The sequence below is a fragment of the Bombina bombina genome, chromosome 2 (assembly GCF_027579735.1).
Source record: "Bombina bombina isolate aBomBom1 chromosome 2, aBomBom1.pri, whole genome shotgun sequence".
In the NCBI taxonomy this organism is placed as follows: domain Eukaryota; kingdom Metazoa; phylum Chordata; class Amphibia; order Anura; family Bombinatoridae; genus Bombina; species Bombina bombina.
Window position 1 is genome coordinate 172073322 of NC_069500.1, and position 16668 is coordinate 172089989.

A 16668-nucleotide genomic window follows, 5' to 3' on the forward strand; every position below is an offset into this window, starting at 1 on the left:
TGTTTCTTTTTTCATGCAATGTCGCACTAAGCTCTCTCCATTTCCTAGTTGTGCAGTCACTCGTACTCATTAAATGCAGCGCAACATGCAAGGAACAATCACCTTGCTACATTTAAAATAAAAATTTACTTTTCGGATCCTTTTTACATTTTTAGAGGGAAAACAGGACCAGTCCTTGTAAAAAATAAACAATGACATTGAAATGGAATGTCTGCTCAACCTCAATTTTACAAAGAATACAATAAATACAATATTAACATCTAATTAAGACACACTTTTTAATTCAAGCAACATAAATAATATTTATGCTGTTTTTTTTTTTCTTCTTTATTATTATTTTTTTAAAAGTATCAAGAACGTTTCAAGAAAACCCAAACATAAAAAATTCCCAAATAAACAGAAATAGAAAAATATGCATATATGAAAAAAAAAATGTAACAAAACCATAAACAATGCATTCTGAATACAGTATAAGAAATTATAGGATTATTACATTGATTTGATATTTTTCTTGTAAACAAGCAAACTGTGGGATTAATCAGTCCTCCGTGCTAGGAGGTTAAAGAGATTTAGGGGTCAATTTATCAAGCTCCATTGATGCCCCTTGTTTCCGATTAGCCTTCAGGCTCGCCGGAAACAGAAGTTAGGAAGCAGTGGTCTAAAGAGCGCTGCTCCATAACTTGTCCGCCTGCTCTGAGGAATACGATCGGGTTGATAGACACCCCCTTGTAGCTGGCCGCAAATCTGCAGGGTGTGGCATTGCACCAGCAGTTCACAAGAACTGCTGGTGCAATGATAAATGCCAACAGCGTATGCTGTCGGCATTTATCAATGTGCAGCGGACATTATACGCTACATCCTATCATGTCTGCCCGCACATTAATAAATGTACCCTATAATATTACTGTGTAATTAACATCATATTTGCTTTAATTGTTCCCTTATTAGAAGAGCCAATCCGGACTTGCCATTGGCATTGTGTTAGCAACACCTGCAGTGTCTTATCTTAATCTTCTGAAGTTAAGGACAAATATGTAGCAGTGTTAGACTTGTAAAGTCTGCAGTGTGTACTTCAAGTTCATAATGTGCTCAAATTTGCAAGAAGTATTGCTTGCAGATTTGAGCACATTACAAGAGGAATTGGACACACATAAGGAAGACACAAAATATTAAGCTTATGTCAAACAGTATAATGAGACACTAGAAAAATTAGACAAGGAAATCATGGAAAGGAAAATTAGCAAATACCATCGTGATTGTAAAGACTATGAACTAAATGTTGTTTACAGTTGGAATACCAATAGCAATGGGAGGAATGGAAGAAAAAGGAGAAAAAATAAAAATAAAAGAAGAAATTCTGGAAACAGAAAAGTTACCTTTAATGAAAGTAGTAACAGCACAGATTATTCGACTGATGAAACAGATAACACAGCAACAAATTCAGACACAGAAATAACAACAGATGTTAATGAGGAGCAACAGATATATGTAGAAAGAGAACCAGAGGTGGAATCTATAGAAAGTAATTTAAACAAAGAAAGAGAACAAGGTGCAAGATCCAAAGATCATCCCACTACAAGACCTCTATTGGAGCTAGTGACAAGAGGAAATACAACTGACTCAGGAGATAAGAAAAAAACACCAGAAAAAGATGAAGTACCAAGATATCCCAGCAGGGCTAATAAAGGGTCAAAAAACGGAAAAAGTCAGGGGGGCAGGATGTGATAAATTTATCAGGAAAAGTTCTTACAGAAGAACAATACAGGGTTCTATCTAAAAGACTCGGTTATGCTCCCTCTAATAACTAACTTATTTGATACACTGCTGGACTTGAATAAATTCATAAGAAAAGTCACATTGAGAAAACATTTTTTTGACACAAATGATAACAGTGATAATAGTATAAATACTGATACATCTATATTAAATAGTACTATGCCTGTTGATATAGAAAATCTTGACTTTAAAGAATTATGTGATCTAACTACCATGGCCTCACTGAATAGAGAAAGTATCAGATTTAATGAAGAGAATTTAATAATACCTAAAAGTAATATAAAAGTCACCAGTAAGTCATTCTACCCCTTACAATCTAGGGGAGATAATATTGATATTTTCCACACAATAGTAGAACATGAATTAACCAAACTTAACAACATTGAAGCTGGTAAGAAAGATAGATATAATAATTTAACTAGTAAAGAATGGAAGGCCCTAAGGGAATTACAAACTAATGATGACATAGTAATAACCAATTCTGAAAAAGGGGGCACAATAGTGGTAACAGACAGAATTGCCTATGTTAAAGAGGCTAATAAACAGCTTAGTGATAACAGCACCTATAAGAGATTAACATTTAACCCCACTATAAAGTTTGTCAGTGAATTGGAAAAATTACTAGCAGAAGGTGTAAGACTAGGGATGCTTAATAACAGAACAGCTGAATATTTATTAGTGAAATACCCCACAATTTCAACGTTCAAACACATACCAAAAATACATAAGGACCCCCTCAATCCACCAGGGAGGCCCATAATTTCAACCATAGGGACACTAGGTGAAAGATTAGGTGAATGGCTTGATGGATTTCTCCAGCCAATAGTAAAGAATATGCCTGGATATTTGAGGGACACCAAGCAACTACTAAGAAAATTAGAAAATTTCATTTGGAAAGATACTTATCTTCTACTCAGTATAGATGTGGTGTCCTTATATTCATGCATACCGCACAGCCAAGGCCTTTTAGCACTAGAGGAAGTTATAAAACTATACACAGAATATGATGTTGTCTTTATAAGTTATTTGGTAGACACTGTAAGATTTCTATTGACACACAACTATTTTGTATTTGAAGACAAAATATATCTACAAAACAGAGGTACAGCGATGGGGGCAAAATTTGCCCCCTCCTATGCTAACATCTATATTGGATATTTTGAGATTTTCAAGATCTTTGGTGAACTAAATGGCTTCAGGGACAACATCATATTCTATACTAGATTCATCGATGATGTTTTGATGGTATGGCAGGGTGACATCACCCAGTTGGAGAAATTCATCAATGAACTTAATAACAATAGCATGAATCTCAAATTTACATATATGTGGGCAAAAGATCAAATAACATTTCTAGATCTTAAAATTAAGATAGATACTACTAACAACCTTCTATTAACAGAAGCCTACAGAAAGGATATTGCAGGCAATACGATCCTAAGATCGGATTCGCATCTTCCAAATCATCTAAAAAAAGCCATCCCGAAAGGACAGTTTATGAGACTGCGCAGAAACTACAGCAGTCTCAGAGACTATGATACTCATGCTGAAGCCTTGAAAAACCGGTTGAAAGAAAGAGGATATAGGGAAAGTGCCCTTAAAGAATCACTCGAACAAGTCAGATTAATGGATAGAGATTACTTATTAACAGACCGACCAAAAGAGAAAACAAATGATAATAAGTTGGTATTTTCTACAAAATACAGTAAACAGTACCATAACATTTGTAAAATAGTGGAGAGACATCTGCCATTATTAAGTAATGAGCCATCATTAATGGATATACCTATACAAGGTTATTTGTGTCGAGAAGAGCGAAAACCATAGGTAATATTGTAAAAAGGAATTTTTCAAAAACAAAGCCTTCAAGTAATAAGAATTGGCTAAGTAAGAAAAATGTAACCTTTAAATGTGGAGTTAGACCATGTAAGTGCTGTAATCATGTCAAAGTAGGAGATCTTTTTTACTCCAATACAACAAAAAAGGAATTTAAAATTTACCATCATTTGACATGTATTTCAAACTACGTAGTTTATCTTATATCATGCAGACTTTGTGGCTGCCAATATACAGGTAGAACCACCAGACCCCTAAAGGACCGCTTAAGAGAGCATTTGCTATCTCTAGAGGCGTTTGAACCAAAAACACCAGTGGCAGGCCATTTTGTGAGACACAGACCAGGTTTGAAATATGATGAGGAAACAGTAAAATATACACAATCTCTATTTGAATTCCAAGCTATAGATTGTGCTACTAAAGAAATTACAGGAGGAGATAGAGTAGCCTTTCTAAATAGAAAAGGAGCTTTTTGGATCCATAGATTGGAAACAGGTTTCCCGAAAGGTATGAATAAAATCTGGGATCTTAAGTTGTTTACAGGGACATAAAGTGATAAAAATTAATAATTAAAAATTAAAAAATTAATGCTTCAATAAAAATGTGCCTAAAGATATATAAACCTAAAAGTAAATTAATAAAAACATAATTAATGTATAAAAAAATACAAAAACAACAATTATGTTGTCACCCTACCCAGGTTGAAATAATCAAAAATATCTTCAAAACCAAAAAAATGAAAACACAAAATGAAAATAATCAAATAGACAACCATTAGGCTTATAGATATAAATATATTTAATGTGCAACTTTGCAAATTAGAAAAGTACTATTAAATAACATAATTTATTAGACGAATATAATATCCTTATCTAGACACATTTAAAACTTTTACTATGTAGAAATATGCTATACTAATTCAATTATATTCTATAAAGTCTAATACATAATTTTCTCATAAATATCTTCAAGTGGAAAAAGATGTTCCATATATGTATGTAAGTAGTTGTGAAAATTTATACCCATGTTTTTATAGTGTTTGTAAAAATTTTGATTGAATTACTGCAGAAAAAATTCTGCAATAGTAACCTTTTGAGAGTGAAAGGGTTAAGTTAAAGAGGTTTAAATTTTCAACAGGGAGAGCAGCTGCTTATCCCTGATGAAGTGCTTGTTCTAAGCAGGAAACGCGTCAGAGGCAGCACCTGTGTGCTGAGGTTGTATGCAACTTGCTAGTGTGTGCCAGAATATGTGACATTTGTTTGCAGATTTTTTTTTAAATGTTCCAATAAATGTTTGATAAATTTTTAAACTCCAATTTGGTGCAACGTGTAATTCCTAAACCTTTTTTGCACTGTGTACTTCAAGTTCTCAGAATTGGATAGTCCACATTTTTCAGAGTTCAATTATAAGAACAGGGGCACAATACATAATAAATATAAGTATAAAGAATATGCATAATGCTAAAAAGATTTAGGTCCCTTTAATCCAAAATACGGTAAATAATGACATAAGTGGTTAAAACTACATAATTTTCCCTCAATGATGCTGGAAAATAATATCAGAATAAAATGCTATGGCCCTACAAATTTATTAAAAGTTTTTTTTTAACTATATCCTATCTTAACAACTTAACTCCTATTAAAAAGGATATGGCAAGATCCTACTGAATTGCACAATTGCAGAAACAGAAATCAGATTAGGGGAGAGAGACCAGTGCATTTTGGTCTAGATTACGAGTGGCGCGCTGTTGCTTGTGAGCTATAAGGGGTTTATCGCGGCTATTTGTGCGTGTTGGAAGTAGCATGCGTATTACAAGTTGAAAGTAAATGCGTTCCCTTGGGCACAATTTAATTTAACGCACGCCGGGATATCGCAACTTCCTGAGCTTGTTAACTGTTGCCAATTTAAATACGCGAGTGGGAGCTATAAATTGCGCTCCACTCTAGCCCTTTAAAAGTTTTTCCTGCAGCTAACTTGAATACAATAAAAAATGTATTAGCTTCTTGCCTGATGCTCCAATGCACCTTAAAGGGACATTAAAAGAACAATGTTCTTTTTTTTTTTTTTAAACATATTTTTATTGAGGTTGAAAACAGGTTACAACATACATGTCATGCTTCAAGAAGTATGTTAATACAGGAGAGAGTAAACAGAACAAAATTATGTCCAATATACTTTCAGAGATATAGTCACAACCAATATAACACAAAGAAATTTAAACATACAGAACAAGTACCTCGCATTTTCAAATTAAGTTTTGCTTTGAACCATTCTGAAGGTATGCATGACTAATTATATAAGATAGATAATCAAGGGATTCCCTTATATCTAGAACAATGTTCTTTTAATGTCCCTTTAAGGTGCATTGGAGAATCAGGGACTATTATTTGATTGGCCAGCCACCTTCAGGGTCAGTCAGGAATATAAAAGTATTGTATATAATAATTATTTTGGGTTTATGACAATAGTTTGTTGCTCTGTCATTTGTAATCGTATTTGTAATTAAGAACACATTTTTCATATGTGATGAAGTCTAATATTCTCTCTTTTTTAGGTTTTCTTCTTTTACTGAGCAATTAACTCTGATTTTTCTTTTTTGAGTAGTCATCATTTCCCTAGAGCTATATAATAATAAAGAATAGTATTTTTTATATATATTCTCTATTTATATAGCTTTATTAATTCCTGTGATATCTGTATAGTCACATGTATATAATGCATATATATACATTATGCTGACACCTTCTAGTTGATCATAATGGCAACCAAGAGAAAAACATCCTGAATGCTGCTGCAGTATGCATGTGTATCTATAATATAGGTTTAGTGTTATCCTCTGACCCTTATAGGTCACCAGTTGTTAAAGTCCACTGCATTAACCCTATTAGTACTGTCCCTACCTTGAGAATTAACTAATTATTTACAAACATCACTCTGTAATCTCTCTACAACCCACTGAAACCTCTGTTACTATGGAAACTTCTGTAGATGACCCCAAAACTCTGTTAGAATCAAAGAGTCCTACCACCATGACCACTTCAAGTGCAAGGACAATACTTAAAAAAAAAAAAACTAACACCCATTTAAAAAGTTGTAACACCTTAAACAAATATAAACATTGCCAAGAAATCCAAACTCCCCATAAATCCTAACATAAGAAAAAAATACCCTAAAATTCTAACAACCTGAGAAAAAAACACCATAAAATCCTAACAACCAAAGAAAAAAAAATACTTGAAAACACCCTTAATAACCATAGTTATCTTAAAAAAGCCACCCTATTTGAATTATAGTTGGAGGCTTCATGTCAGAATTGAGCCTTCCTTCTCTTTTGATTGATTAATCAGGTGATAAGCCAACCAGATGGGAAGGAGAACTCAGCTCTGATAAATGTTCATGGTAGCACGAATTTAAATACAACAACTTTTAAAATTATGGGAAGGCGAAATGTGATCTTAAAATCCTCCACTAAGCACAAATTTACAAATGCAAATTTTAACAAACAAGAAATTGTTATCCATTTTCATGCTTCAGTGGGGAGCAATAGTTATAATATTTATATTTATACAATAAAAACATTTTCCCATTTGTGAAGAGTTTTATGCTATAGATCAGATGTTTCAACCATTGGCAAAATCATTTAAATACATTATTAAACAAAATATTGGTAATTGGATATTCAGTGCACATATTTGTTACTTTTAATTGACCATTATAGAAAACAAAGGCAGCAGACATTAAAAAACAAACAAAATATGTTGTAATTGCTTCAGATTAGTACCTGTAACTGTAGTTTCACTCCAGGACTTAAACATTTATTAATTCTTGAAGAATATACATTAAACCATTCTCCTACTAAAGGCCATCATACTGATGCTTTTTGTAATATCGTATAACCAGAAGTACAAAAGCTATTACAACCACTATACCCATTATTATGAAAAATATTTTAAGAGAAGACAAAGTGCAAGATATAGTTAATCTACACACCTCTTTACCTACTGTTGACACAGGGGAGCCACATACTGTATATTTAATGTCTTCAAATACTCTGGTATTCTCCTTATACCATGTTATGAATTGGATGTTGGAGCAAGAACAATCAAGAGGATTGTGACTTAAATTGATAACACTTTTATTTGATATAGTCCTTACCAAATCTAATGGTATGATTTTAATCAAATTAAAGGCATAATTCAAATAAATTTGATGTAAATCTTTGAATGCATCACTGCTAAACACTGCCAGCTTGTTGTAACTCAGGTCAACATAATTTAGTTTCTCCAGCTTGTGAAATGCCCTTTCTTCTATAGCTGTTAGGTCACATGAAGATAAAATGAGGACCTCCAAATTGAGAGTATATTGAAACACATTGTTGTTTTTAATCATTCCTGACTGAAAGGAACTACTTTTCATGTTCAAGTAAACAAGGTTCTTCAGACCTTCAAAAATTAACACATTGCTATCATTAATTCTGCTCATCGACAAATTCATAACTTTTAGTAATTTTAGATTGCTAAATGGTCCTAATGATTCAGTGAAGAAAATACGTGTGTAGGCTAGATCTAGAACTTCCAAATTTCCGTTGTCTTGGAAGGTCACGTTAGAGAAAAATTGATTAAGGTTATAACTAAAATTGAGATGTTTTAAATTGTGGAGACCTTTAAGTTGACCTCTACAACAGGTAGTAGAACCAATATTACTATAACTTAGATCCAAATATTGCAGCTTTGAAAGATTTTCCAAACAACCATCTCCTAAATTCAGAAATTCAGTATTTTCTCTTAACGTAAGGTGTGTTAGATGATGGAAATTATCTGCCTGTATATCACAGATTTGTTCAAATTTGTTTCTACTTAATACAAGCTCACTTAAAATGTTATCTGTTTTAAAGCTCGGAAGGGTCTTAATGTCAGTACCTGTTAAATCCAATTTTGTTATATTTTTTATACATGAGAAATTAGTGGCTGATAAATCATAAAACCTCTGAAATTGTAAATTAAGCTCTTTCATTGAAATACTGCACAGACTGTGAAAAAAGGTTGGGTTTAGTTCAAAATGTTTGCTGTCCTGAAATGTTCCAACTCTCAAAACTGTAGTTGATAAACCATTAAGTCCATTTAAAAGAACAGATGGGTCAACATTTACAGCACTGCCTAATAAATCCAAAATTTGAAGTTTACTTGAATTAAATGAATTTGGCTCAATATAGTCCATATTGTTTGTTTTTAAAATGAGATTAAGATCATTCACTTGATTTAAGACTTCAATATCTCTTGCATATATCTTTTTTATTTGGTTTGATTGAAAATCCAGTGTTTTCAGGTTTTTTGTAGGAAAATCTTCTGGAAACCACAAAGAAGAGATAAAATTGTTTCCCAAATTCAAAGTTTCTAAGTCTTCCAAGTTAGACATTGGAACAAAAAATAAGTTGCTTATGGAAGTTTGCTGTAAAAAAAGATGTCTTAATGATATTGGCCCATCAAATGCCATATCTGAAATAAATATTATTGGGTTTCCAATCAACAGAATGGTATGTAGGTGAATGTTGTTTATAAAAGCATGTTCATATATCCAATTAATATTGCATCTATAAAAAAGGAGAGAGATTTAAAGGTAAGTTTTTTTTTTTAATAAACCATTTCAATTATGTCTATTTATAAATATGTACCTATTGCATACAATGTATTGTCTTACATAGTAAATATAAGTAACTCCTATTAAGAACATCTCATGCTGGTGCTGCACAGGCATTTGGTTGACAATACTGCCCAGTTTTGTGATTTAAAGGGACATAAAACTCAATTGTTTTTCTTTCATGATTCTCTTGGTATCTTTAATTGAAGGAGCAGCAATGCACTTCTGGGAGCTAGCTGAACGTATTGGTAAGCCAATGACAACCGGATTATATGTGCAGCCACCAATCAGCAGCTAGCTCCCAGCTATTGAGCCTATCTAGGTATGCTTTTAAAAAAAGGATGCCAAAACAATGAAGCAAATTAGACAAAGAAGTAAATTGGAAAGTTGTTTAACCCCTTGCACCAAATTGACGTAGATACTACATTACACAGTATTTTGTCCAGCTTACTGATCATGCTCCGTTACCATATAAAGCCAGATCATGGCACTGTTTGTCAATGTCTATATCAATCTTTCATTGGTGCCAGTGGGAGGTGTCGGGGGGAAGGAGGCAGTGAGGCGACCCAGTGCATGAGGGGAAAGGAGGGGCAGGTCTCTACACTACAGCAAAAAAGGGAGAGGGAGGGATGGGTCCCTATACTACAGAAAAATATGAGTTGGACGGGGAGGTGGTTGCCTACACTGCAGAAAATTATTGGATTGCTTAGAGGGGGGAGGTGGGCAAGGTGAGATGGAACCCTACATTACAGAAAAAAATATTTAAAATAAAATATAAAAATTGTAATTTGTTACTGGCAGACTGGATGCCAGTAATAAACAGGGCAGGGTACAGTGGGAGGGGGACGGGTTAGAGAGCTGTTTTGGAGGGATCAGGGAAGTGGGAGGGTGAAGAAGGATGCTTACACTACAGAAATTAAAATATATTTCTTTCCTAAGATATAGTGAGTCCACAACGTCATCATTTATTAGTGGGAATATCTCTCCTGTCCAGCAAGAGGCGGCAAAGAGCACCACAGCAAAGCTGTTAAATACGACTCCCCTTCCCATAATCCCCAGTCATTCTCTTTGCCTCTGTCAATGGAGGAGGTGAAGTTTGGTGTCTGAAAAAATAAAATCCTTTATGGGGATAGTTTTCCCTGCAAGCAAGGATTTGGGTATAGCTGTAGTCCATGTCAATCTCTGCCGCAGAGTAGTGGTGGCATTTAAGCAGTTAGGAAGTTTTAAGGTGGTGCTTACTTTCGCCTAGATTTAGAGTTCTGCGTTAGCCGTCAAAACCAGCGTTAGGGGATCCTAATGCTGGTTTTGTCCTACCGCTGGTATTTAGAGTCTTGTAGGTAAGGGTCTAACGCTCACTTTCCAGCCGCAACTTTTCCATACAGCTGATCCCCTTACGTCAATTGCGTATCCTATCTTTTCAATGGGATCTTCCTAACGCTGGTATTTAGAGTCTTGGCTGAAGTGAGCGTTAGAAATCTAATGACAAGACTCCAGCCGCAGAAAAAAGCCAGGAGTTAAGAGCTTTCTGGGCTAACGCCAGTTCATAAAGCTCTTAACTACTGTGCTCTAAAGTACACTAACACCCATAAACTACCTATGCACCCCTAAACCAAGGCCCTCCCACATCACCGCCACTCTATTAATTTTTTTTAACCCCTAATCTGCCAACCACTCACCGCCGCAACCTACATTATCCCTATGTACCCCTAATCTGCTGCCCCTAACATCGCCGACCCCTACATAATATTTATTACCCCCTAATCTGCCCCCCCAATGTCGCCGCTACCTCCCTACAATTATTAACCACTAATCTGCCGACCGGACCTCACCGCTACTATAATAAATGTATTAACCCCTAATCCGCCTCACTCCCGCCTCGCAAACCCTACAATAAATAGTATTAACCCCTAATCTGCCCTCCCTAACATCGCCGACACCTAACTTCAAGTATTAACCCCTAATCTGCCGACCTGACCTCGCTGCTACTCTAATAAATGTATTAACCCCTAAAGCTAAGTCTAACCCTAACACCCCCCCTAAGTTAAATATAATTTAAATCTAACAAAATAAAATAAATCTTATTAAATAAATTATTCCTATTTAAATCTAAATACTTACCTGTAAAATAAACCCTAATATAGCTACAATATAAATAATAATTATATTGTAGCTATTTTAGGATTAATATTTATTTTACATTCAACTTTGTATTTATTTTAACCAGGTACAATAGCTATTAAATAGTTAATAATTATTTAATAGTTACCTAGTTAAAATAATTACAAAATTACCTGTAAAATAAATCCTAACCTAAGTTACAATTAAACCTAACACTACACTATCAATAAATTAATTAATTAAATAAACTATCTACAATTAAAACAACTAAACTAAATTACAAAAAAACCAAACACTAAATTACAAAAAAACAAACACTAAATTACAAAAAATAAAAAAAGATTACAAGAATTTTAAACTAATTACACCTACTCTAAGCCCCCTAAAAAAATAACAAAGCCCCCCAAAATAAAAAAATGCCCTACCCTATTCTAAAATAAAAAATTAACAGCTCTTTTACCTTACCAGCCTTTAAAAGGGCCTTTTGCGGGGCATGCCCCAAAGAAAACAGCTCTTTTGCATTTAAATAAACATACAATACCCCCCAACATTACAACCCACTACCCACATACCCCTAATCTAACCCAAACCCCCCTTAAAAAACCTAACACTAAGCCCCTGAAGATCTTCCTACCTTGTCTTCACCACGCCGGGTATCACCGATCCGTCCACAAGAGGGTCCGAAGTCTTCATCCTATCCGGCAATAAGAGGTCTAGAAGAGGGTCCGAAGTCTTCATCCTATCCGGCAAGAAGAGGAGATCCGGACAGGCAAACATCTTCATCCAAGCTGCATCTTCTATCTTCTTCCATCCGGCGCGGAGCGGGACCATCTTGAAGCAGCCGACGCGGATCCATCCTCTTCTAACGACGCCCTAAGTCCGAAGGAAGGTTCCTTTAAATGACGTCATCCAAGATGGTGTCCCTTGAATTCCGATTGGCTGATAGGATTCTATCAGCCAATCGGAATTAAGGTAGGAAAAATCTGATTGACTGATTGAATCAGCCAATCAGATTCAAGTTCAATCGGATTGGCTGATCCAATCAGCCAATCAGATTGAGCTCGCATTCTATTGGCTGTTCCGATCAACCCCCCCAACGTCGCCGCTACCTACCTACACTTATTAACCCCTAATCTGCCGACCGGAGCTCGCCGCTACTCTAATAAATGTATTAACCCCTAAACCGCTTTACTCCCACCTCATAAACCCTATAATAAATAGTATTAACCCCTATTCTGCCCTCCCTAACATCGCCAACACTTAACTTCAAGTATTAACCCCTAATCTGCCGACCGGACCTCGCCGCTATTCTAATAAATGTATTAACTCCTAAAGCTAAGTCTAACCCTAACCCTAACACCCCCCTAAGTTTAATATAATTTTATTCTAACTAAATAAATTAACTCTTATTAAATAAAGTATTAAATAAAGGCTTTAATGTCGGCAGTGTTAACAGCTGAACACCGCTGATTTTGTCTCAGTCTGCATTGATGTGGTGCAAGAACTTCTGAAGGCATGGTCGTCATATATGTGCCTTCTAGATATTTGAAGTTGAGTCCCGCCAGCCCAGGAAGTGGGAGAGCTTGGAGAGCCACTGTTTTCGACAGATACAGATCAGATACTATTGGTGAACTAGCAGGGCATATCAACACTAAAATTCAAAGACACGACCACTACTAGGATCACACTTGGAGGATTTTTTGCTTTCATTTTTTGCTTTCACCATTAATAATTTTTTCACTAATTTTTTAGTTGTTTTTTTTCACACTATATATATATATATATATATATATATATATATATATATATATATATTTTATATATTTTTATTTTTTATTTTGTATTTTTCATCAGATTTTTTCACAATTCTTCACTTTACCACATCAGCTTTGTCATCACCACCATTTTGGATTTAAAGATTTTATTTCTGTGACTTTTTTGATTCAGGATTTGGACACTTGGTTTCTGGACACTTTTATTTGTTGGACACTTTTATTTGTTGGACATTATTTGGACATTTATTGTATCTTGGATTTTATGTATCTTTCACCTAGGATTTCCCATCCACATTGTACCACTGTTTATATTTATTGTTTTTATACTATTATATTTTGTTGTATTAAATTAATATTTTAACAATTTAATTTTAATTTTCATTTTGAACATCTAAATTAAAATATTTGGTCAGAAACAGTGACTTATATATTACCCAGCCTTTCAGGCGCTTTATACATTTTCTAATATCTATCAGTCTATTCTGAGGCCAGCTAGGAAGCCTCACGTATAAAGCTAGAAGGTATATACCCGTGGCGCTTCTAATCTAATCTGTGTTACTTATATATATATATATATATATATATATATATAGATAGATAGATAGATAGATAGTTTTCTTAGGTAAATAAAAAAACAGGGGCTCTGTTTCTGTTTAAACAGAGTGATTTCAAAAATGTCATGCTCTATTTGGTTCATAAAAGAAAACAATTGGGGTGTCATGTCCCTTTAAGAACAAAATAAGCATTTGCCATGTGCTTGGTTGTTCTGTGTGCTATTTGTTTAGCCTCTATGCCTGACTTGCTTGCTACTGTGGCCTACCAGCATGCTATGTACCTTTAAGTTAATTCAAGAATGCTTGAGATATACATTAGGGCTATCCTAACAGTTACAGTTGTGCTCATAAGTTCACATACCCTGGCAGAATTTATGATTTCTTGGCCATTTTTCAGAGAATATGAATGATAACACCAAAACTTTTCTTTCACTCATGGTTAGTGTTTGGCTGAAGCCAATTATTATCAATCAACTGTGTTTACTGTTTTTTTAATCATAATGACAACAGAAACTACCCAAATGACCCTGATAAAAGGTTTACATACCCCAGTTCTTAATACCGTGTATTGCCCCCTTTAACATAAATGACAGCTTGAAGTCTTTTGTGGTATTTGTGGATGAGGCTCTTTTATCTTCTCAGATGGTAAAGCTGCCCATTCTTCCTGGCAAAAAGCCTCCAGTTCCTGTAAATTATTGCACTGTCTTGCATGAACTGCATGTTTCAGATCTGCCCAGAGTGGCTCAATGATATTGAGGTCAGGAGACTGAGATGGCCACTCCAGAACCTTCACTTTATTCTGCTGTAGCCTTGTGTTTAGGATCATTGTCATGTTGGAATGTCCAAGTACGTCCCATGCGCAGCTTCCGGGCTGATGAATGCAAATTTTCCTCCAGTATTTTTTGATAACACACTGCATTCATCTTGCCATCAATTCTGACCAAATTTCCTGTGCCTTTGTAGCTCACACATCCTCAAAACATCAGCAATCCACCTCCGTGTTTCACAGTAGGAATGATGTACCTTTCATCATAGACCTTGTTGACTCCTCTCCAAATGTAGCGTTTATGGTTATGGCCAGAAAGCTCAATTTTGGTCTCATCACTCCAAATGACTTTGTGCCAGAAGGTTTGAGGCTTGCCTCTGTGCTCTTTGGCGTATTGTAAGCTGGATACTTTGTGGCATTTGTGTAGTAATGGCTTTCTTTTTGCGACTCGACCATGCAGCCCATCTTTCTTCCAGTGCTTCCTTATTGTGCATCTTGAAACAGCTACACCACATGTTTTCAGAGAGTCCTGTATTTTACCTGAAGTTATTTGTGGGTTTTTCTTTGCATCCCGAACAATTTTCCTGGAAGTTGTGGCTGAAATTTTAGTTGGTCTACCTGACCGTGGTTTGGTTTCAACAGAACCCCTCATTTTCCACTTCTTGATTAGAGTTTGAACTTGACTCAGAATCCAGAAACTTCAGTGCAGCACTGGATGAAAGATACAAGGGTCTATCAGGAGTCCAGAAACTCATTGACTTTTTATACACACACACTAATTACAAGCAAACAGATCACAGGTGAGGATGGTTACCTTTAATAGCCATTCAAACCCCTTTGTGTCAACTTGTGTGCATGTTATCAGGTCAAAATCACCAGGGTATGTAAACTTTTGAGAAGGGTCATTTGGGTAGTTTCTGTTGTCATTATGATTTAAAAAGAGTAAACACAGTTGATTGATAATAAATGGCTTCAACCAAACACAATTGGTATGTTGTTTAAAATTGTATTCTCTTTCTGAAGTATGAAAGAAAAATGTTGGGGTTCATGTCCCTTTAATGGACTATGTAGTTCATATCGTCAGACAAAATCTCTGTTTATTTTTCTGCTATTGTACCTGCTGATCATTGGCCATTGTTGTGTCCTGTTGGTTTTTACCATTGTACCAGCAAGTCACAATCTCCTGCTTTGTTTTCCTGGTCTACTGCCATTTTACCTGCTGGTCTGTGACCACTGCGGTATTCTGCTGGCATATACATTTCATTGTATGTGGTAGTCTTTATTCACTGCCATAGCCTGCTGGCCGAAATCTGACATTTTTATCCTGCTGATGATACCTGCTAATATCTGCTGGCTTGCTGTTAGGCCCTAACTTTTTCCCCTGGGCTTAGTTATGTTGACACCTGATAGGCCTAGCATCTTGCAGACTCAGAACTTATCACTGCTCTTCAGTCTCCTGATTAATGTTGTATCTATATAGTTAGATAAAGGTTTTTAAAAATACATTCACCACTTGTCTAGGATGAATATATAATATGAGTTACATAGGATTTCCATAGGATTTTCTGGGGACAGAGTGCAGTTCTGGGGTAATTCTATGCACATGACTATTTTTTGAATACTCTGCACTAAGTTGTATGTACTTTAAATCAACTGCACAACATCTAGACAGTTAAGGCTTGTAAAGAGAGAGAGGCTGGTTGCAGCTATGCAGGATGCTACACGTCACGTAATGGTGGTGATTATGGGGTACTATTGCTATTATGTTTAAAGCAGATAATAAACAAAAAAATGGAGAAGCGCCACCTGGACTCAAGTGAAGATATTTAATGGCATAAAGACAAATAATAATAAACAAATCGTCAACAAATATACTCCAGCCTGTCCTCTAAGATCCAACAACGACCTGCTCCTTGCATCCTCTACCATCACCTCCTCCCATGCTAGACTACAGGACTTTTCTCGTGTGGCACCTCTGGTACGAACTTCCTCGAGCTGTCAGACTTTCCCCTAACCTGTCCTCCTTTAAACGCTCCCTAAAGACCTTTTTGTTCAGAGAAGCTTATCACCCGACTCAGTAACAAATTAATTTCACTTACCTAACAGTTGCCCTCATCTATCTCCTCACTAATATCATTCTCACCTTTGCAGTCCGCACCTCCTGTTTCCCATTATCCTAGCCATCTAGATTGTAAGTTCCCACGGG

At 35.4% G+C, this 16668-nt stretch overlaps 1 protein-coding gene across 1 annotated transcript in view; it reads right to left on the reverse strand.

The window, feature by feature from the left end:
- Positions 1–7290: 7290 nt before the first annotated feature.
- The window catches only part of CD180 (CD180 molecule), a 51422-nt gene continuing 42044 nt past the window's right edge, over positions 7291–16668 (reverse strand). Inside the window, exon 3 of the mRNA XM_053700449.1 lies at positions 7291–9202. Coding sequence (XP_053556424.1) covers positions 7468–9202 — 1735 coding nt within the window. The 3' untranslated portion in view covers positions 7291–7467. The remainder of the gene's footprint in view (positions 9203–16668) is intronic.